General features: G+C 41.9%; 1 protein-coding gene across 1 annotated transcript in view; it reads right to left on the bottom strand.

The window, feature by feature from the left end:
• Positions 1-24,611, bottom strand: part of LOC145411618 (cell adhesion molecule Dscam2-like) — a 157,357-nt gene that overhangs the window by 80,058 nt on the left and 52,688 nt on the right. Inside the window, exons 20-25 of the mRNA XM_080281625.1 lie at positions 24,368-24,498; positions 21,670-21,756; positions 13,110-13,371; positions 10,844-11,026; positions 9,913-10,098; positions 2,170-2,276 (exon numbers count right to left, since the gene is read on the bottom strand). Of these exons, the coding sequence (XP_080137751.1) occupies positions 2,170-2,276; positions 9,913-10,098; positions 10,844-11,026; positions 13,110-13,371; positions 21,670-21,756; positions 24,368-24,498 (956 nt within the window). The remainder of the gene's footprint in view (positions 1-2,169; positions 2,277-9,912; positions 10,099-10,843; positions 11,027-13,109; positions 13,372-21,669; positions 21,757-24,367; positions 24,499-24,611) is intronic.

Raw genomic sequence — 24,611 nt, 5'->3', positions numbered from 1 at the left:
AATGGCGATGAGTCTGATTAAATATAGTGTGAATATATTATTATAAACATTATATTCTGTCAGAATTAATTTCTTGAATTGATTTCTAGAACTGAACACTCATAGCCCGTCATATGATACCATTACGGTATAAAGTCTTTGTGTACCTTTTTCATGTATGGATAAATAATTATTGCCATATTTCTAGTAATACTATCTGACTGTTTGTCAATAAAAATATGAAATATAACAAAATTTACTCCTTTAATAACCATTTAGATTCATTCTCAGCATTTCATAGGATTCCTGGCAGTAATTTTGGATTTTTGCGTTTTTACAAAAACGCTCAGAGTTTCACGTCTGGCACTCATCATATTTGGATTCAGTACAAAAAAAAAAAAAAAAAATAGTCTAGAAACAGTCATGAAAGCTACTATATGTTAAAAGACAAGGTCTAACGATTTCTAGCCTGAACCATAGCCATAGCCAGAGTGTACAAACTAAATCAATGCAAGTCTGGACACACAAGCATACGTGATAATTTACCAGTGGGCTACTTGAGCTCATTTTCATTAAATTAAAGAACCAATGGCTAAAAACCTGCAAGTAGTCCTTTTCTAGAGACAGACTAATGATAACAGGTGTGTAAAAAAAGGACCAAAAATACCTGTGAATTCATGCATCAAAAAGGTTCATGGATACAGGACCAAACTGTGTAGCCAGCTGTAAATGGAAAGGGATGCAAGTAGACAGTTGAGAAGAGCAGTAACCTTTAAAATAGCATTAACAGAGAGGGGGATGCAACACAAAGGCGAATAGAAAGTGAAAAGTCGGAAAGAGGACAGGAGCTGATAAGACGAAAAGCCTTTGATCTGACCATGTTTAGTTCTATGAACTGTATGTAGTGAGTCCCCTCTCCCTCTACCCCTCACGCCCAACACACACATTCATTAATATAGTAACTATACTCCAGATAGGGACGAGTAAGACTCCTGTACAAAATCAGAAACTACGCAAGTTAACGAAAACAGTGGGTGTGTCCAGCAGATTCAATCTTAGTGAAGTTGCTTTTACAGAAAAAGTATATAATATTTATGTTTTTCATGATAAATCGAGGGGAAAAATAACTGCGATGAAGTACGCGAACAGAATCCTTCATTATTAAACTAAACGTGACGGAAAAATACTGAGTTAACCAAAAAACATCCATTTATAGCTTATTTGCGAAGATTTTCGTATGTGTGTGTGTGTGTGTGTGTGTGTGTGTGTGTGTGTGTGTGTGTGTGTGTGTGTGTGTGTGTTTATTTCCTGTAATTCAGTGGCAGAATATGTCGGTACTACTGCTGTACATCCTTACTGTATCACGCTTTTGCTATTAACATAAATAGGAAAGGATGGCAATATCACTTCAGGTTAAAGCAAACAGAGAGTAATGGTAGTGGTGGATCCACCGGAATATATCTGAATGTATTCTATTGAGACAGCTAAAGTTCAAGTAAATCGTTCATCATAATTTTTATGTGATTTATTTTCAAATTAATGTTACCTCCCTTGGATTATTTTACAGATACTTTTATGGTAAATGCTTAGACGAAGCTGCGTCTATTGTGCCACCTCTCCATGCCTTCCCCTGTGCTACACGGGCATCTGGTAGCACTGACTGGAATGTCACGCTGCCATATTGCAGAACATCTGCCAATCAGAATTCTTTTATTCCCGGAATAAAGTTTGGAACTGGCTTCCCCAGAGTGATGTCCCCCCAAACTTCAACCTACGGCTGTTCGAGTCCAACTGTTACAGATTTTTTATGAACAGAGGACACCTGTAATCAGGTGTATGGATTATTATTTTTTTTTCGTTCTTCCTTCCTCTGTTCTGTTATTAAAAAAAAAAAAAATGCAAGTCACATGTTTCCTTTACCCTTCTGAACAATTACATTTTTATTATTCTTATCATATCCAGATGATTTTGTTCCCTTAATTATAGGGTTCATAGACTTAAAAGTTCGGTAGCGTGGTAAAAACTAACTGCTTTTGGTTAATTGGGATATAGCAAATAAATTTATATACGTTTTCTTCCTTATTTTTTTATGGCAAATCAATTTATTTACGTTTACTTGCTTATTTTCTTTTTGATATCCCGGTTTTCACGAAAGAAACAGTTGTAATAATTCCAACCAGTTTACCATACCTTCCAGTGGTCGATGGGACACCCAAGCTCTGGCCAAACATACAGCCTCAGGGTGATGCAGGTGGAATTGACTTCCACTATTGTTCCAGGATCAGGACGCCCCGGAGCTGTGGGAATAAGAAATCTGCTCAATCCGCTGTCACCTTCACCTTCATCATCATCATCCTTCTCAGCAGCAGCATCCTATCCCTGTGAAGTTAACAAGATTTATAAACATGGGAAGGAAAATAACGAATAGGCAAGTTATCCAGTAGTGGTTATTGAAACGCAATGCCCTTTCATATCACACATATTCAGATCATTCACATCTTTCTTCTGTCCCACAGGCAATATCATCCAAACTCACGTGTCGCATCCGGGTACCTGGGGTGGAGCTCATCTATTTTACCTTAGATTAAAAAATTACGGCAGGTGGCGGTGGATGACCTAAACCCTAGAACATCGGTAGGATCTGTCTTATCCGTAAGCCTATTTTTCTGTAATATGGGACAAGAAGACTGGGGGATGGCATGCGTAGGACAATAATAATGCTGAAAATTACTAGATTTTTGTATCTGCCACAGGCTTATTATGTCCATACAATTATATAAAATATACATGGGTTGGTTACTAAGAAACAGAATCTACCGAATGTGATGCATGGGGTGGGGGGTTGCTTGGGAGTGGGGAAGGCCTGGAACCTTAAGAATTATTAGGCTCCACCTTTACTATAAGGCTGTCTTGTGTGTGTAAGGTTGCACAATAGATGGCCTGGTTACCGAGCTATACCATCCACACATTGTGATGCAGTACGGGAGATGAGGGATCTGGAACTTTAATAGTTCACGGGGCTTGCCTTATCCATAGGCCTCATGTATGTGTAAAGATTCAAAACAAAAGTTGGCTAGGTCAGTGAAGTATAGCATCCATTAATTTTGATGTGGCTTGGTGGGTGGATGGGAAGAGATGGAACTCATAGAATTTTGAAAATCCATTTGCTTTTTCTTTAGCAAAATTCTAAAATGTATGCAAAGTAGCAAATTAAAAGGTGACCCAGTGATTGACACAACAGCGTCCTGAATCTGCGATTATTTGGGGGAAATGGGCAGGAAGGAAGTTGGTGGATTAGAACCATGAAGATCGATAGGCTTAATCTTTGCATGAGGGCTGTTGTATTTTCAACATATGACCCAGTGACTGGGTTGCTGAGTGGCATGCCATCAGAACCATAGTATCCATTGGTGCTCTGGGGGTACAACTGCAGCCTGATTCTTCTTCTCTTTCTTCACAAACTTTGAATTAATACAAGTACAAGCACTGTTTTATAGTGCTTATTCAGTAACGTAAGACTGCAAATTATTAACCAGGTACCTGAAAAAATATATGAATTCCGGGTTTGTCTTTGCATCCATTCACCGATTATGAAAACATAATTTAGTGGATAAATGCAATTAAGCAATTCAGTGACCAGATGTACAAGAAGAGTAGAGAAATGTATTAAAGACATCCATAAAAGAGACACTGCTACATATGAACTTCTTCAAGACAGCGAAAAGATGGGGTATGTGTTAAATTGATAGTTGTTCTCATATAATGCAGTTATTTTATGCCAAAATGTGTGTATGTTAATGAAGAGAGCTAATGAGATATAACAATATTTACCGTTTATTTCATGGTTGTGTGTGTGTGTGTGTGTGTGTGTGTGTGTGTGTGTGTGTGTGTGTGTGTGTGTGTGTGTGTGTGTGTGAAAACCCTAACAAGCGATGTGTGCCTCCTGACAGAGAGGACAGAACATTGCTAGGGGATATGTAAGGTATGACAAACTGGATGGAGTAAATCAATAGGTAATAAACACTTATATGCCATTTGAGAGAAGGTAAAGTTGGTTAAGTTACGTTGCCCTGATGCCTCCACGTCGCTCCTATGAACGCCATATTTGTTTAATGCTATGACAGGATGTCCAACGAATCTTAATCCCATAATTTGCTTCAAGCTTAAAGCCCTGCCGTTTTTTGTTGCGAGATTAATATCTCCACAATGGTGGTGTATTTGGGATTATTTTATTCAACTTAGAGAGAGTCCCTAGCTCTGATGGGGGATTTGCCAGGTAGAGATGAGGTAACAAGACTTATTAGAATGCTGGTGGGTGGTGGGACAGAAGGCAAAGAGTATATCCCAAGTTGACTGGCGTTGCATGAAAGATGGCGTTGACTGTGGAAAGAAAATTTTGCATATAAATCTATATGTCATGCAAAAACATAAGAGTTCGTGGAATTGGTTTGTACCCAAAGAAAATTGGTTGGCATGGGCATGATGAAGGCTTATTTTTTGTTTGACCTCAATAACAATGAAAAATATAGTGCTCTTCAATGTAATATATGGCACCTAGCATTTTATGGCCACGAAAGAAGGTAGCTGAGATGCGACAGCTCATAATGAATTAGTACTCCTACCCTTGGCTGGAGAGATGATGTAGCAAGGGTTTAATACAGACCGAAGACATTTTGTCCAGCTTAGAGTGCACGTGAAAAGTTCGGGGTGACAATGATGTTTGATAGTTTGGAAATGCTTCGAACTACCTAAGGTAAGTAGTTCCTCCGTTTTTGTGAAACCCTGGCTGTTACTTCCCTCCAACCAGGTGCAGGTAGAGAGTGAACTGAAATTATGGCTAATGAATGTACTTATGTGTCGGAGGCAACTTTGTCGGGGAAGCTGTAAAAACAGACAAGCTTGATGTAATTATCACCTGCGAGAAGAAGGAAATTATTAGTTATGGTCTGGTCTGAATGCCCAGTTAAAAAAAAAAAAAAAAAAAAAAAAAAAAAAAAAAAAAAAAAAAAAACAGTTCATTCATTTCTTTGTTTATAAAAGCTCCAACGTGCAAGCATGCTTTGGTCTTGGCCACCGAATGGGTCGATCTCTGGCAACCTGTCTGTTCATTCTACTGTCTCTGAGGTTACAATTTATACCCTCGTCCCAGGTCTTTTTCGGTCTGCCTTTCGCATCTCTGCCCTCAACTTTCACACCTCTTACCCTCCGTATTCAAATGCCACCCTCCATCCGTTCCACATGTCCTAGTTATTTCAGTCTACCACTTCTCATCAAAACACTAATACATTCAAGTGCCATCCTTCCTTTCAATCCATCATTCGGAATCCTAACCCTCCCCCCACACCTCTCATTCAAGGACGCACTATACATCCATGTAATCCTTAACATCTGTGTACGTTTATGTATATGAAAATCTTTCCTCTTCACTGTCAAGTCTTACTACTGTACGGCATTACATTCCTAACACATGCTGCATACAAGGACCCCTTAGCACGGAGGAAGAGCCCTCTCAATGTCAGGAGCGGCAACAACTCCCTGAAGTTCTTCCAAGCACTCCTTACCCTTGCCACCAATCTAGCTCTAGCCCCACCTCCAACATATACCAGTTTAATGTCGTAAGTAACAATACTCTCGCATATACTCAAGAGACTCTCAAACAAGATTAATCATTCCTCGGATTTTTGCCTCTGCATACTCTCCTCTTCACATCGCACACATAAAATCAGCATTATTTTGCAGCCTACCTCTAACTCCACTACATCTGTTAAGCACCCACTGTTCACAAACACTACACAAGAGTGAGATACTTCCAAGACCCTTGTGGCAAACTGTGAATGGCCACATTCCCTCTACAATCATAGTTCCATCTCTTTCACTAGATATCATCACTTTTGCATTAAGCAGAAGTGCTGCCTGAACTATGGAACTAATTACAAGTAAACACCGAATGGTTAAACTGCATGGGGAGTGTTGATCTCTAAAGGAATTGGGATAAGCTGATCATAGCAGTGATGTTGTAAATATGAATGTAATGGAAGGAAGGCTTTCAACATAGTGCTAAATAAAAAGAAAGCTTTTAATACAATGACAAATAATATACAGTAATGAATCTTGATTTGGACTGCTGTGATGTGCCATACAAAAGATCACTCACTAGTTGACTACCAGACTAGTCTCTCAGTTCCATTAACATCACATCCTTAATCCAGCACTGTATCTGTCTTGCTGGTACATTAATCCACGCGCCCTCTACCACTCCTAAAAGTACCCGATACCTAACACATCAGTCTATATATCTATCTATTGCCAGACACCTTAGTCTCGTAAAGGATGGCCACAAATAAATCGCCTCCATGTCGCCCTGTCCCCCGCCATTTCACTGCCCTCCCCCCAGCTCACATTTCTCTCTCTCAAATACCTCTCCACTCTATCCCTCCATCTCAACCTCGGTCTCGCCCTTTCTCTCCCCCTCTCCACTTACTCACTTACACTCTCTTTCTTAAGCCCCTATCACGCACAAACGACTCAAGGGCCGACCGCAGCGCGACTAAAGGTCGTAAGGCATTTTTTCATCGATCGTCCCTTAATTCGCCAACAAAGCCCGGACTCTTTAGGGTGCTCGTGAGCCGCTGAGACGACTTGTCGGGCCTCACGATTTTTTAACACAGGCATTAAAAAATCGTGGCCGTCAAACGACTTGTCAAAAGTCGTGTCACAGTTGAGTTGCAGTCGGGAGTGTCGTCCATCGGTCGTGAAGCAGTCTTAGCTCAACTGGATGCATCGTGATGCTGTCGTTGCGTGTCGTGGTGCTGTCGCAGACAAAAAAAAATTTACGACTGTGTGTCCCTCATCAACTGACTAGACACAGGAGAGGTCCATGGTGGTGCTCTGGGTGTCATTGGTGGTCCAGGTGTGATGCCCCACCCAACACTGGGTGTCATTGGTGGTCTAGGTGTGATGCCCCGCCCCACACTGGGTGTCATTGGTGGTCCAGGTGTGATGCCCCACCCCACACTGGGTGTCATTTGTGGTTCAGGTGTGATGCCCTGCCCCATGGGTCGGTCGTGGGGGGGTCGTAGGGGTGTCCTGGGGGGTCGGGGTGCATTCCCCAAATGCATCACGAAGTCGTCTTGCGTTCGTGGGCGGTCGTGTCACGGTTGTGGCTGACAAAAATTCGTTAAATTTCATATTTGAAGACTTGTAGCTCTGTCACCTTGTGGTCGCCTTGTGATCTTGTTGCATTCTTGAGGACGTCACGACCGGTCGTGAGGCAGTCCTGACTCGGTCGTTAGGCAGTCAAGAGCAGAGCAGATTCGGGGCCAGTCGGGAGGCATGGAAGCCAACTAGGACACGAACTTGAGTCACGCCGTGGTCGGCTCTTAAGTCGTGTATTTGTGACTGGGGCTTTAGTCTCCCTCGCTCTCTATCCTCTCCACATAGCCGAACCATCTTAATTATTGTATTATCTGCGTTACGTTTTCAATAGCTATTTCTCCAACCACCTTACCTATAATTATCAACAAACTTATTTCATACATTATTGCCCTCGCTTCTCTCCTCTTTACTTTTACACGGTGGTGTAATCTTTGTATATTTCACTCCGTCGATACAACTGCTATTTTTCTTTATTTAAGGGAATCATCATGCCATCTGCCTCATTTTAACGGTAAGTTTCTACACTGTTATTTTGTTACCGTAATTTTCTCCCCGTCACCTACAAAAAACACACAAAAATGAATTAACATCTGATATTCATTTAAGCTTTTAATTTGATGTTAATCTATTGGAAATAAACTGCAATCGTCGTCTTCCTTACCAGTGGTGCCACCTTTTCATCCCCCCACATGATAAGCAGCATTATTACTTCTATTCGTCAGTGAGTTATTGAAATCTTTCGATATCCAATACTTTTTAAGCCTTTGGTTTGTAATTCGTAAACTATGACGGGAAAGACATAATATTAAATGTATATGTTTATTTTAATGATAGAAGCAGTATGTTCTTTATGTCAGTAACCTGTTTGCTGCAGTGAACACGAGTAATCATTCTTTTCATACTATAATTGTGTTTCCTAAAACGGGTCAAAACTGGATCACAGTTATCAGTGACCTACGAATAACATTTGTTTCAGAAAACTAAATATTAGCACAGCATGAAAGTGAACATCAGTATTGACTGAGAAGGCAAGGCCAAGTTTATAAATGTATGCGTAATGCATACATTTATAAACTGGCTACAGTGAAATGAGCTACTAACCACCTAAACATGGTGATGCCTTATATACTTATTCTTGCTACTACAAGATTTTATTCAGCTAAGGTTGGGTGATAGAATAGGAAGGGTTGGACAAAGCCTTTATCTTAACCTTTAGGTACAGAAGGCCCCTCTCAGACTGAATGAAATCGTCTGGAATCAGCTACAATCTATATATATACGAGTATATAAGATCCACGTTGTTTGTTTGTTTGTCTTTCAATCACGCTCAAATCAAGGGCCAGAAACCCCCAGATCCACATATATTCAGAATTAGGGTTACCCAAGGATAGGTACAGGCGGGTCAAAACTCAGATCTGGGTCATCTGAGGTCACAGGTTGAGTGTTCGCCTTTTTGGCCCGGGCAACACTGGGTACCCCTGGATCCCAATTTTTGGCATGGAGATTCACATGACCTCCAGTTCGGACACAGGCTGTGAAGTTGACCTCCGAGGTCATTTGAGGTCATCAGTCAGAGGTCATTTAAGGTCACATGTAATAGTAAACAAGTGCACACAAATACTGTGCTTTAGCCTGCGAAGCTGAAATAGAAAGTTCCTGGACTTCTTATAATCCCTCTTCAAAAGCATAAGAGGAACTGTACATGGTCTTTCTGGAGTAGAAAGAAAGACTGAACTAGAGCAAATAGGATTAGAGTGTTCACCTTTTTGGCCCTGGCAACGCCGGGTACCCCTGCTATTACTCGTAAAATATAAATGATGTACTCCGGCGGAAACGGCTACCTCCTTCATCACGGTCGCATCTTTTTTGTAGTTATCACCCGCCTTTACCAAGGCAGAGTGATAATGTTTTTGCCTGCGTCTGAGTGTGTGTGTGTGTGTGTGTGTGTGTGTGTGTGTGTGTGTGTGTGTGTGTGTGTGTGTGTGTGTGTGTGTGTGTGTGTGTGTGTGTGTGTGTGTGTGTGCGCGTTCCCACTATATTTTATGAATGGCTTGAGGTGTCAACATGAAACCTTCAGGGTATCAAGGTATGGCCAAAATCTTGGACGATTTCGAAAATGGGCACTCGAGGTCAAGATCAAAGTCAGCAAAATGACTGCCAAAGGTCAACTAGTTTTTATCACCCGCCTTTAGCACCATTATGTCTCATGAACGGCTTGAGCTATCAACATGAAACCTTCAGGGTGTCAAGATATGACCAAAAATTTGGACGAGTTCGAAAATGGGCACTCGGGGTCAAGGTCAAGGTCATCAAGATGGCTACCAAAGGTTAACTATTTTCTTTAAATATGGACTGTTTGTGTGTGTGTGTGTGTGTGTGTGTGTGTGTGTGTGTGTGTGTGTGTGTGTGTGAAAAGCAGTGACTGAGTTCTGTACAGCTTTGCAAATTTTCTTCACATTTGATTTGTAAGTAGCTTGTACCTTGGCCAACAGCATGTTCTGGCGGCCGATTAACATTCAACTCTCGAATGTTTCTCTTTCATTTGTATTTGGTCCTACTAGATTATCTTATACTACAGCTCCCTAAGAGACAAAAAGCTAATATGGAGTAGATATTGCCACAGTTAAAAAAATCTATCCAAAGTTAATAATGCAGCAAGACTGTAACATGGATATTTAATCTGGTTTATGAGGCTTAGAGTGTATCTAACAGCTGCTGAGTGCCTTAACAATGTTGACAGGTAACAAAGTCGTGAATAAAATTATGTACTGTACTAACGGCTGCCGAGTGTATTGGCGACAAGGACAGGACTGGGCTGGCTGGTACCATAGGTGTTCCACGTTGTGATGTACAGGTTGTACGGCGCTCCACACGCCAGTCCACGCACCACTACGCTTCTCATACTTGGATCCACCCTCGTCTCCATCCACTCCCCAGCACGGCCACGGTGTTGCAATGTGTACCCTGAGAAGAAAGATTTTGAACCGATGCCTATAGACTGCACGACGGCCGTCTGGGCAGAGGATCAGCTTAGCCACTCCACGCACCACCACACTTGTTATACTCGAATGCACTCTCATCAGACTCGAAAGTTATTTAGATTACCTCATCGGTAATATCTGACAATCAACACTGATATAACACCACGTGGTCCATGTTCTAAAATACAGCCTGTCTCCCACAGTTGTTCCACTACGAAGACATACAGTGTGAGCAAGATGGAATTAAGCCACCAGTCATGACAACTTAATCTGTTTTAAACAAAAATAAACAAAACAAACAACCTTCAAACATGACACTTCATCCATATAAGAGGGAAAGAGACACCTAAGTTTAATAATTAAGATTAATCACGTCCCATAAAGGTTACTGGAGCATGTTTGTACCCCCCTAGAGGTCGAAAACTATTCACAAGTCCAATTAAAACGCTAAACGATTGTAATAATCACATAGTTCATAACCCTCTGGCTCTGGAAGTTTAAAAAGTTATGTTCCCAATTGCAACAAGAGCAATTTACCCCTTACTCAATAAGGTTTACATGATAATGTTTTAATTCAAAGTGGTGCGTATTGCTCAAATGAAAGAATTACACCCACGCTGGGATTTTTATATATTGAGAAGACACAACTGTTGCATCTCTTCTGTAAACAACTTTTCCAATTGCTGGCACAAGTTTTCTGGTTCCTAGACAGTTCTGGTTAATCTCACCTAGTATTGGCGCTCCTCCATCGCCCTCTGTTGAGATGGTGATGTTGAGAGTGGAGTGTGTGGCGTGGCCGAGAGAAATAGCAGGAGGGGCAGGTGTGGTGATGGCTATAACTTTGTGAACCAGACTGTCTGCTCCCACGATATTACGAGCCACACAAGTATAGTTGGCACTGGCAGGCACGGCTGGTGACGAGAACAATGGCTAATAATGTTACGTCCTGTAACTACACACGAATATATATGTGCAGTCATGTTTATGCAGATTTGTAAAGCATGAATGTATGGATGTCTGCTTACTTTAATATATAGATATCCAGTGATAAAAAAGAGGGTAATAAAAAACATTAGACATTATCCAGATCCAGATAGATAGATAGATAAATAGACAATATATAGATTGACAGATAGGTAGATAGGTATATAGTAAATATTACCCTATCAACCTCATTATGACATCTAATATTTCCAGTTATAACACAAAAACCATCGGAATACTACAGTATTTTAACAAATTCAGTATTGTCTTTTGGTGTTCCAATATTGATCATATGTCTTTGCCTCTTCAATAGTTCCTTTCTTATTATTACCATTGTTTATATCTTCTTTATACGTAGATTTTTATAAGTAAATCAATAAGGCATTTATTAAATCTGACATAAGTGTTCCTATAGAATTGTTCAGAAGTCCTTACCCACTATGAAAATATGAATGTTTAAAGACATGATATAGGTTTGACAACAATGTAACTAGAAGTGTCTTTGATAACTACGATCCTATTAACATCAAATAAATAGTTTCTATTGCATTTTTCTCGATAACTACAAGTAAGTGAAATAAAGACATTCATATTTTGCTGTGCACTGTATCTTTAAAACAAGTGCGGTCGGTTCTGGACATTGATTTTTGGATTTGTTTAAATAACTCACAGTTCGGTATATCAATATACCTGCCCATCCATCTATAATACTTTTCAATTTGGGGGGCTTGTTTTGTGTCCAGTTATATCAAATTTATCATCACCACCACACAGGCTCCATCATGGTACACAACAGTCGTCCCAATCACAAACACGATCACTAACCAGGTACCACCACCACTACCGTACAATCGCCATCACTACGCAAATGTAATTTCCACCCCAGGCACCAATAACACGTCATCACCACTGCAACACCATCACTATACCACCAGACAACAGCCATCAACATCACTACTTAACCATCCTTACCACACTGTCACTACCGCCACAAAATCACCAAAAACACCACAGGGGCATCATCACAACACAAACAGTTGTTTCACCGGAGGGTTAATATGGGCTTTGAAGCCATTATTGCTATATCTATATCTATATCTATCTATCTATCTATCTATCTATCTATCTATCTATCTATCTATATATATATATATATATATATATATATATATATATATATATATATATATATATTTATATATATATATATATATATATACTGTATATATTAACATCTAACGAAAATACTGTTCCATAGAAAAACTAATTGCTGGGACCCCAGCACCTCTGGTGACTGAGAGTGAATACCCGGCTCCACAGATCTTTGCTTTAGTAGTCTGCCGTCTAAGGTCGCCGTTTATTTGAGTTTTATAACCGAAAATAGCAACACTGATGTTACATGAAAATCATACGCAGCAACAGTGGTATCCTTCATACTACCTCAGTAACTGTGGATCCAGTGACTATTACCTCTAACTGATTTAATCTAACATAGAAAACTGCAAACATTCTAAATCATAATACATACCTACCATCCTAAACGGATCAGGCCTTAACAAACTTACTTTGGTTTGGGATGGTCCAGCCAAACATTCTGTTCGTACTTATTTTACCGAGTTGCAGATGAACGCATTTATTCCTGGTAGATGGGTGCACCCTCTATCCAGTGACTCGATGTAGAACTGCCTTCAAGTGACTCTACACTGAGAGACAAGCCAAAAGGTTTCCTGCAACACAGGAAACCATTCGTAACGCTGGGTGGGAACCATAAACATGAATGATGCCTGGTAGTGCACTAAAAATTAAGATGCTCCAGCCGCATGAGGCCTGAGTTTATTGCTCATATAATAGCACTCAGAGGCGAGTAAGGCTGGTCACCCTCACCTTAAATGTCTGGACTGAGAGCCCAGCCCCGGATGCCTACGTCCCTGTTGGGGTAAAAAAGAAATGAATGATGAATGAATGAATTACGAATTGCCAAAGTTAACATACACATCTAAGTATTCGTACCATTTAGGTGAAGATTTCCTCCAGGCAAAAGCTGCATCTGAGGTCCACTGGTAATCACGGATCCGTCCTGCAGCCAGGTAACTGCTGGTGTGGGAATACCTATCCCCTGACACCCCAGGGTCACACTGGACCCTACGCCCAAACGCCACACCCGCCCACCACCCACGGCAACAGGCACGTGTGAGGTTAAAGGCTTGGGCATTGCAGTCAGCCTCGAGGACTGGCTACCTTCTCCCGCTGCTGTGGTAGCAGTCACCCACACCTAGAACCAAAAATAATGACAAAATAAAATCTGAAAATTTTTGGCTGACTGTGTTTACAAATATAATAATTACTGAAAATTAATCTTTATCAAGTAGATCTATCTATATCTATATATGTATCAATACCGGTATTTTTCCATCTACAGTATAATATATATATATATATATATATATATATATATATATATATATATATATATAGAGAGAGAGAGAGAGAGAGAGAGAGAGAGAGAGAGAGAGAGAGTGTGTGTGTGTGTGTGGTGTAATAAAAGATATACAAGTTAGGGCAGTGTAGTGAGTGTCCCAATGGTAAGAGAATATAATATGGGAACTGTCTATACTGTTACTTGTTGATGACATGTAGATCAAAATCCAAAGGATCTACTAGCCTAGGTGAAGTATGTGTAATACTGAAATTTGAAAGTGAATTCAGCAAAGAGTAGTTATGGTTTCATTGATGAATGATGTCATGGAGTGCGTAGTGGTATTAGATTATCAAGAAGGGGTGAGCGTGCACGCCTTGAAATATCTAGGTCGTGTAATGAGCAAATAAGGAGCTTTGTAAGATGAAGTGTAAGTACGGTAAAGGTGGATGTATACTGACGGCAGTGATAAGGAACGGGGATGCAAGCACAGACAGAAAAGAATGTACACACACTAGTATTATGATCCCCACACTGACGTAAGGAAGTGCAGCTTGGACATTATCGAATGATTTAAGTAAACAGTGAGAGAAGTGGAAGTGAATTATTTGAGAAAAGATTGTGAGGTTATGTGGAGAGATACACAGACAAATAAAGTTGTTCGAGGTCACTGTGGCGTTGATATAGAAGCGCTGGAAAATGTTAGAAGTACCCTAAGATGGTTTGGGTTTGCGGAGCGAATGGAAAGTGAATTGTTGAGTTAGTGTGAGCAGGTGACCAAGAATGGGGTGACGGGACTGGGTGAGGTGGTAGAGAAATGAAGGTGATATGAGACGAGGGGAAAGGCAGTCTGATGGATGAGTAAAGGATGACGTGGAGGTGAAGTGTTTGTGGCAAATCCTCAAGGATTAAGTTTGGTGTCTGACTATACACAGGGAGAGCAGACTTTTTATATATACTCTTAAAACAACTTTTTTTTTTTTTTTACTTTGATATGAAGAAAGATAGCTGTGATTATATCGGCATATGCTCCACAGGCAGGATTGGATGAATCAGAGAAAGATAGATTTTGGGATGATTTAATACGTGTAGTGGGTGGTATGCGGGATGATGAGATAGTGATTTTGGGAGGGGACTTAAATGGTCATGTAGGTGAAGCAGCACAAGGTTATGAAGGAGTGCATGGGGGATGTGCATATGGTCTAAGGAATGCAGAAGGGGAAAGGATACTCGAGTCTGGGGAGGCAACGGACATGATTGTGTGCAACACATATTTTAGGAAAAGAGACAGTAGGTTAATTACGTATGAGTCTGGGGGAAATAGCAGTCAAATAGATTATTTTCTGGTTAGGAGGGCCGATAGGAGGTTAGTGAGGGATGTTAAAGTTATAGGAAGTGAGGAGTGTGTGCAGCAGCACAAACTATTGATTTGTGATATGGTGCTTAAAGAACAAGTGATGAAAAAGAGGACTTATGTACCTAGGAGGAAAATATGGAAGCTGAAAAACCAAGTAGTAAGGGATGCCTTTTATAGCGAGTTGAGGAGAGTGGTGGCTGAACAGGGAGCTGTAGACAGAGGCGTTAATGAACAGTACAGAGCCCCCAAGAACAATTTCTTGAGAGTTACTGATGTAACATGTGGCTGGACAAGAGGACCACCAAGACATAAAGTAACTTGGTGGTGGGATGAGGGTGTAGAAGCTGCAATTAAGGAGAAAAGAAGGCTTTTCCGGGAATGGAAGAAGCGAGGTAGCAAAGAGGAATATTTGGCTGCCAAGCTTAGGGCTAGGAGAGAGGTATACAGGGCAAAGTCTGAGTCACAGAGACAATTACTTGATAACCTAAATCATGGGGAAAGGAAAAATATATTTAGGGTGGCAGGTCAGGTGAAGAGGGATAATTGGGATATCATAGGTGAGCAGTGTGTGAAGAATGATGAAGGAAGGGTAGTGGTGAACAGTGAGGATATTAAAGATGCATGGAGAGAGCATTATAACCGGTTGTTGAAAGAGGAGTTTGACTGGGACAGGGAAGGTTTGGAGCCAGCAGATCCAGTGTCTGGCCCTTGGCCTTTGATTGATACTGCTACTGTGAGTGAGGCAATAGGCAGGATGAGGGTGGGGAAAGCAGCAGGTGTGTCTGGGTTGACTGCCGAAATGTTGAAGGCCTCAGGCGATATAGGGGTGAGTTTAGTAACTGACCTGATAAATAGGATTAGTTATGAGTGTGTTGTCCCAGATGATTGGCTGAAGAGTGTAATTGTAAATGTGTATAAAGGGAAGGGTGATGCCCTGGAAAGAGGAAATTATAGAGGTATAAAGCTTTTAGATCAGATAATGAAGGTAATGGAGAGAGTTTTAGAAGGTATGATTAGAGAAAGAGTGAATATTGATGAGATGCAGTTTGGGTTTATGCCAGGTAGGGGGACCACTGATGCCATATTCATTGTTCAACAGCTTCAGGAAAAATATATTGGTAGGAGAAGGGATCTTTATTTTGTTTTTGTTGATTTGGAAAAGGCCTTTGACAGAGTCCCTAGAGAGGTGGTGAAGTGGGCAATGAGAAAGCTTGGCTTGGAGGAGTGGCTGGTTAGGGTGGCTATGGCCATGTATGTGGGTGCTCACACCCAGGTGAGAGTGAATGGAGATTTGAGTGATGAGTTTTCCGTGAATGTTGGTGTGCATCAGGGGTCAGTCTTGAGTCCCATGTTGTTTATCATGGTACTTGAAGCCCTTTCACATGACTTGAGAAACGGACTCCCGTGGGAGTTGTTGTATGCTGATGATTTGGTGTTGATTGCAGAGAATGAAAGGGAGGCGGAGGAAGGGTTTAGGAAGTGGAGAGATGGTATGGGGCAAAAGGGTTTAAGGGTTAATGCATATAAAACAAAAGTGATGATATCTAGGGTTGGTGGCGGTACTGTCAAAGATGAGGGAGAGTGGCCATGTGCAGTTTGCCACAAGGGCGTGGGAAGTAATTCCATCTTGTGCAGTGTGTGTGATAAATGGGTGCATAAGAGATGTAGTGGTATCAGAGGTAGACTGCGAGATAATGCTGATTTTATGTGTACGGCGTGTCGGGGTGAGCAGATGGAGATCGTCAGACGTGAAAGGATTGAACTTGCTGGTGAATCTCTTGAGTGTGTGGAAGAGTTTTGTTATCTGGGAGACATGTTGTGTGCTGGAGGTGGGGCTGGAGCTAGCTCTGTGGCTAGGGTGAGAAATGGTTGGAAGAAGTTCAGGGAGCTCATGCCTCTCCTGACATTGAGAGGGCTCTCCCTACATGCTAAGGGGTCTTTGTATGCAGCATGTGTTAGGAGTGCAATGCTGTATGGCAGTGAGACCTGGGCAGTGAAGGAGGAAGACATTCGCCGGCTCAGACGTACAGAAATGACAATGATTAGGTGGATGTGCAGTGCGTCCCTGTGTCCAAGGCCTGGAGGGGCTGGGTTTACAATGGAAGAGTTGAGAGGTAGGATGGGACTGGAGTGTATTGGTGTTGTGATGAGGAGAGGTAGATTGAGTTGGTTTGGACATGTGGAGAGAATGGGGGATGATAATTGGGTGAGGAAGGTGAGAAGTGTTAATATTGGGGGTGGGGTTATGAGGGGTAGACCGAGAAAGACATGGGACGAGGTCATTAAGTGTGACCTTAGGGTTAAGGGACTGAACAGGGAGGCTGCAATGGATCGTGCAGCATGGAGAGCCACCATTAGGTGACCAAGGCCGACACATGCAAGCATGTTGGAGCCTTTAAAAACGAAACGAAAAACGAAACGATGAAGAGGTTATTGAAGCACAAATATCAAACATCCTTATAGAATTTTCTCTCTTCTTGCATGATAATGAAAACAACAGCAACAGCAACAACAACGACAATAATAATAATAATAATAATAATAATAATAATAATAAAAATAATAATATAATGATGATGATGATGATGATATTAACCATAATAATAATAATTTAAAAAAATTAATAATAATAATAATAAACCAAAGTACACATCACTCAATTTGTGGAACTTAGAAAATTATCGTGAGGTGATGCAGATCACATATTGTACTTAAGATCCCTAGGCGAATACTTAATGTAGGAATTATATGATTATTTTACAACCAGTGACAGGCAGTCATCATTCCATGTCATGGAGGTGTTAAAAATATCACATCTTTTCACATAAAACTGGTACTTTTATTAAGGGGTGGGTAAGGCTGTTGAATTAGCTTTACTGTATATACAGCCAGTGGACCTTAACCCTTTAACTGCAGGTGTCATTCCAGAATGACATCGACAAAACTGGACCAAACCGCGGGTGTCATTCTGGAATGTTCGTGAATATTTTGAACACTGCGCGTTTTTCCTGTGCGCAAATTGTCTCACGCAAGAGTAGCTGTCGAGTTCTTTCACGCCAGCCATCCCACACCTCCCTCCTCCCACCCCTGCCCTGACACGCATCAGTCAGTATCTGTCCAGCTCTGTGTGTGATAATGGCGCTCCGTCCCGACTCATCGTCGCTCGCTTCCTCCTCGCAAATGATCAGTGCTAGTGTGCCTTTGACCTCTACACCGGTGAAGGAACTGCCGACGGCGAGGCAGAAGGGGCTGAGCACTCCAGAAATTAGAATAGAGCTGGACAAAACTGTAATTACTACTCTGGATTGTGGCAGTGAGAGTGATACACTTACAGCAAGTAGTGATGATTTTGCAGTGATTGGTGGTGAACCCTTTACCATTGACAGTGACAGTGATGAAAGTGAGCGTGTAGTTTCCCCCCCACCACCCCCAACTTACTCTGGGAAAGGGAAGGCGCCTATGGGGTAAATTGGTGTTGCACGTGGGAAGGGAGTGAAGCGCAGACTTACGTCTCCTACACCAGGCTCTAGTAAGCATTTCCCACCACTTTCCCGTTCCCCTAGCCCTATTGCCCTCACATCATCTTCATCTTCTGCCGTGCCCTCTCCTCAGTCTACATCATCTGAGGAATATGAATTCCCAGAGCCTGCACAGCGAGGGAAGGCAGGCCATGCAGGCCGTGCAGGCAGGCTAAGCAGGCCAGGCCGGCCTAGAACAAAGGGGATGCATGGCAGTTGGAGGGCAAAGCTGGGCGATAAGCAAGGTGATAAGCGAGGAAGAAAGGGTCAAATTTCACCACGCACCAGGTCAGTAACCCCCCCGCCTGCCCCCCTCTCAGCTCCCTCACCCTCGCCACCCCCCCACTCACCGCCCCCGCACTCACCTCCCTCCTGCTCGCCTCCTGCCTCACCTCCTGCCTCACCCATTGCCTCACCCATTACCTCCACCTCAGCGCCTTCTCACGGGAAAACGAGTGCAATGCGACCTGCCACTTCCACTGAACCACGCACAGGGAAAGTTGATGCATTTGTTTGGTCTGATGGTGCAGATTTTCAGCCACACAATCCGCCGTTTGATATGACAAATGCTGGAATACAGCCTGCCTTTCCATGCAACGCAGGAGATGATTTTGTTGACTACTTCCTGGCCTTCATGGATGACGAAATCGTGCAGCATGTCAGCAATGAGACCAATAGGTATGCAGCTCAGTGTGCAGCAGAAGGGCTGGGACCTATTGGCTCACCAAAGCAAGTGTCGTGGTTGCCTGTCGGGATCAGAGAGCTGTATGTGTTCTTTGCACTGATGTTCTTGATGCCCCATATCAAGAGACATGAGTTGGAGGAGTACTGGCTCGTGGATGACATTACTTCTATCCCAACATTCGGGAAGTATATGTCACGGGATCGGTTCCGACAGCTGCTAGGATACCTGCACTTCACTGACAATGGAAACCCGTCCCAAACTGACCCTTTGTGGAAAGTGAGGGATTTTCTCAACAGGATTAGGGATCGATTTATGCAATTTTTCCGTCCTATGCAGAAAGTCGTCATAGACGAATCCCTGGTATTGTTCAGAGGACGTCTCAAATTCATGCAGGACATCCCCAGCAAACGCCACCGCTTTGGGATAAAGTTCTTTGTGCTGTGTGACTGTGAGACGGGGTATATCCTTGATTTCGTCATCTACTCTGCAAGCACAATGGACGTGAACAGGAAAGACCCCCTTGGCTTCTCTGGCTCCGTTGTAAAAGTGCTGATGGAGAGGTATTTTGGTGGGAATCATGTGCTGTACACAGACAATTATTACACAGCACCGAAATTCTCCAAATACCTGGCTGAACACGGCATTGGCACTGTTGGCAGTGTACGGAGCTATAGGAAAGAGTGGCCAAGTTTCCCAGAAGCATCATCCTCATCCAAGGGAGATGTGCACCTGAAGAAGTCAGACAAGCTTCTGGCGATCAGGTGGCATGACAAGAAGGTCGTGAATATGATCAGCACCATCAACAAGGGGGAATTGCAGAGAACTGGGAAGGTCAGCTACAGGACGGGAGAGCCAATCATGAAGCCTGATACAGTCATTGATTACAATGTGAACATGAGACTTGTTGATAAGTCTGATATGATGATTGGCGAAATAGACTGTCTCAGGAGAAACACCCGATGGTACAGGAAGGCTTGCCTGCACATGCTCGATATGTGCATGCTCAACGCCTTCATCCTCTACAAGACACAAGTTGGGGGCATAAGGCAACCATCCCTGAGACAGTTCTCCAAGACTGTCGTGCAGCAGCTGCTTGCACGATTTGGTCAGGTGACGGCATTGATCCCAAGGCGACACTCTGACACACAACCTGACCGTCTTGAGTGCCGCAATTACATGAGCCGGCACCAGCTTGTGAAATTGCCTCTTACCGCAGGTGGCAGGTTGTCACAGGGCCACTGCAGAGTATGTCATAACACCACACGGAGGCCTCGGACGAGAAAAATGAGCATACACCAGTGCCAGGAATGCCAAGTCGCTCTCTGTGTGACTCCGTGCTTTGCCGAGTACCACTCTCTGAGTAAATACTGAAAGTGACAGTGATATACAGTGATGCGACAGTGACGTGCTTTACCAATAATTGTATAATGGATAATGTAGTAATAAGGGATATTTTGCCTAGAAAAAAATGTAAATATTGGCCAGTATAATAAGTGATATTGTAATAAGAGGATCTGCGGCACTTGTGTAATTCTGCGGCGCTTGTGTAATTCTGTGATGCGACAGTGATGCAATATAGTAATAAGTGCAGTGTAAATATAATGTATATTGCCCAGATTATATGTAAAATAATATTAGAAGTTAGAAATAATGAAAAGATCGCCGCTAACCAAACGTCAGTGAGTGGGTGAAGCCGCAGTGACGTGGGGCGCAGCCGCAGTGAAGTGCCTTTTACCTACCTCAGTGAACACAGAGTGGGTGTTTATCGTATGTGCAGTGTTCATATATGTTTATATTACTATTATCAGAGAGTGGTTGGCATTTGGTACTGGTGTGTGGGGCGTAAAATAGTGATTTTACACCCCTCACTTCTAACGGCACTGTCCGTCCTGTGAAAGTCAACAAAGTCATGAAACCTACATCAATGGAAAGCTGAAGGTTAGTACTTTCTAATGGTACCTTATTTTTTTTCTCTAGCTTTATTCTGTGCAGAGTTATTAAGGTTTAAAGGTTTGTTTACATTTGGCTGAAACCCCCGCGGGAGAGGACAGTCAGGCCAAAACAATGCCCGCGGTTAAAGGGTTAATAGAAAAATACAGTAAACCCTTCATAAGTCGAACTGCTGTATATGGGGCTTATAGGGTAGTTCGACTTACCAATTTTCCGACTAACTGGAAATAATTGCTAAAAAAACTATATAACTCCCCACAACAGTGGCAAATTATATGTGATTACTTGTTTATTAACAATAAACTAAAGAAGCATTTATAAAACAATAAAATGAAACAATAAAAACACTGCGGTGCATGTCATTGGCTAGACCAGGATTGGAGTTGCATAGGTGGAAGTATAGGTGGAGAGGTGCAAAAACCAAGAAAGTTCTGCATTTATTTGCTTCATTTTTAACACTTTGCATAAACACTAAGTCACACCTCAGTGTCAGGTCGACTTACCAGAAACCCCTCCTTCTGCAGGGTCGACTTATCAAGGTTTTACTTCTATAATTTCATGAAGACTAACAGATAAAACCAGCGTAAAAGAAGCCAAGCTATGATGAGGACATTCTGTGTTCATGTATCGTAGGCCATACTAACCTGGACCCTTGACGCTGGTGTCAGGCCTGTCAGCTCTCTCCACGTCACCTCCGCCCCTTCCTTTCCCACTACATCTCTCGCTGCCATCTGAAATATTTTAACTACTCATAGGAGCACTCTGTTAGCCTGGTGTGGGATTCTCTGACATATTTATGATCGATTCCCCGTCGTAACTTAGACATGTTTTACAGGAAGAACTAAACAAGGGATGATTTTAGCCTACACTCCTTTTTCTGATCACCCTGCAGAAAACAGTTAGAACCTGTAGTATGTTTTATCTCGTAACTATGATTTATTTATAAGCTACAACAGGAGACAAAAGAAGAAACGACAGCCACCTTGTCCTTCCTGCTAATCAAAGTACGAGCTATGACAGAAAAGTGATCACGTTTGTGTATCCTGTTACTGGAAATAACTTTCAATCTCTTGGATCGCGTGTCGTATTCTTTAGTTTATTCTTTGTATTTTCAAATGGCTTTCATCACCTTAGGGAAAAATTTTCAATCTGGAGGGGAAATATGTACTCTCTCGGGAATGATGACGCAAGCTAAATCATATCAGAGTTTGATGTGAAACGTACTCAATGATGCGGTTTGCATCATTATTGGTGTTGGGCGAAGAGATACCGATGAGGCAATTTTGGACAAATATATTCACCAAAAATTACGTTTTAGCGTGAAGTGCGACAAACCCTGGTGCATTATAGGGGAGGTGTCTACTTCAAGGCCAACACTCTCAAATCACTGGTGTCCTCTTGGCTTTCGGTAAAGCTGGGGGAAGTTTTTGGCGATTTACTCGAAAACTAATGGTTGTATCAAAATTAAAAAAGCACCATGCGAAAGCTCGTAAAATTTGCACATAGACATAAGCTTCACTACTGCATGGTGCAGGTAAAATTTTGCGCTAGGATGCTGAGAAGATATTTTAAGCTATTTTTACTCTTGAACAAGTTTATTCTCACTGCATTTCTGTACTTCTACTCATCAGTTTTGCATGTTTTTATTAGCTTATCTTATAGTATAAACATCAGTGAAGACGATGGTATAGAGTTTATACCAATATAACCAAATTCTGCTGGTAAATATAATCATTGGGATTTTTATTTTTTGGGCACCAGTAGGGGCTGCCTCTACTCCACTGTCTCTGATCATGTCCTTGAAACTTACTGAAAACTTATGGTTCCCGAGAACAGAACTGGTAAAGATATCACAGAAGTTTTAGTCTCTCTCAGGAAGATGTCAAAAGGTTTGTATGGTTAACTTCAGACATTGTTAGATAAGTAAACCATTCCAGCTATAAAACATTCTTATTTCATGACAGGAACAAATAACAGAGTTTATCCTTTTCATTCCAATGACACCTTTCTCAAGAGTATAATGGCTATTACTGAACCGAGGGGAGACCTCTCATGTTTAAAGGATTTGTAAATTGTGCATCTAACTCTTCTGGTTCTTAAAATCTCTCCTGATGTAAATAAAGTCGTCTTAAAGAAAGTAGGAAAAGATAAATTCGTCATCAGGTTGATGGGATAAAAATTAGTATCTTGAAACTTTTGTTTTTAGATTTAAACTCAACCCGACCCAATATGTCCAAGTAACATTCCCAGCCTTCAAAGGGTGTACTGCCCTCACCCTGTTCGTCCATCGTTGTCATTTCTCCTTCTCTCCCCTGATCTCACCAGCACTTTCTCCCCTCCGTGAAATTTCTGAGAGAAATATTTCAACCCCCAAAGCTTCCTTTTCATGCAAAACTCTTGTCCATTCAGAGTTATTATTTCATCTTACTCCATTCCATGTGGTGATCGTATGCTTAAGATAAAAATTGTCCATACTTTCAGTGATAATAATACGACCCTTACATCTACAGTGTACTCTGTCCAATATAAACTGTCCGAATATTCATATTGCCACCTCCCTATCTTGAATGCTGGGCTATAGGAAGAAAATTTACCCCTTCAGCCCAATGATATATCCTTTTATTTTATTTTTGCTGTCTCCAAGCAGTTTTATTCACCATAGATTTCGAAGTGGATGGAGTAGATATAGTTCTCCTTAACGCCTTCAACAGGTCTTTACACATATAAATACCCTTGTCTGGAGGTGCCAAACAATAAAACAATTGGCATCGTAGTGATGAGGTTAATACTACAATATGATGCTGGTCAAGAAGAAGTGATACGGAAAGGATGCAGAGCCATAATATTGTTTCATTCTGCCACTGAGCTACATGAGAGTTGCTTCAAATGAATAATAACCTCCACTAAGTTTAGGTGAATGAACTTCTGTATCCGTCTGGACGCCCCTTATAATGTACTGTGCAGTGTCGTATAGTCTCATGTTTGTGTCGTATTCCACGAAGCTCAGTGGCAGAATAAGACAATAGTGTGGCCACAACCTTTTAATATTACTTCTTTGTGACTAGCATCATAAACTTCCAATTTTACCCTCGGGTGAAGGGAAGTCATTTCGGGTTTCAGGCCTATTATGTTTAGATGAGGAGAATCAGATAATTGTGAAGGAATTAATGAAAGTTTTATCTAACTCTTCCAGCTCATTATTCAAGATGAAGAGATGACAGTTTTAAGTGAAAACAGAAAGAGTATACATATAGCACGTGCATTTTAACGACACTTTGGCGATACAGCACCCACACTCGAAGGCATTTATGGTCCAGCTTCACTGTGTCTGGTAATACTCACTTGCGAATCCACGGCAGAGTAGACTGTGTAGTGGATGACGGTGCCGGAGTGTGGGTAGGGTGGGGACCATGACACCAGCAAGCTCCTGGCTCCAGTGATGGTTACCCGCACATTGCGTGGGGGACCCGGCACTGCGGGGTCACAAAACATCATCTGCCACGTTTTATGTCACATCTCAATTTCCAGTATTCCCCTATCTTGTTCATTGCTAGACATAAGCAAAAAATCCACATCTTTACGATAA

Source organism: Coenobita brevimanus, chromosome 90, assembly GCF_032717465.1.
Source record: "Coenobita brevimanus isolate Jiangsu-jjx chromosome 90, ASM3271746v2, whole genome shotgun sequence".
Lineage (NCBI taxonomy): Eukaryota > Metazoa > Arthropoda > Malacostraca > Decapoda > Coenobitidae > Coenobita > Coenobita brevimanus.
The sequence above is the reverse complement of the archived record's forward strand: the minus strand, read 5'-3'. Positions and strand labels throughout refer to the sequence as shown.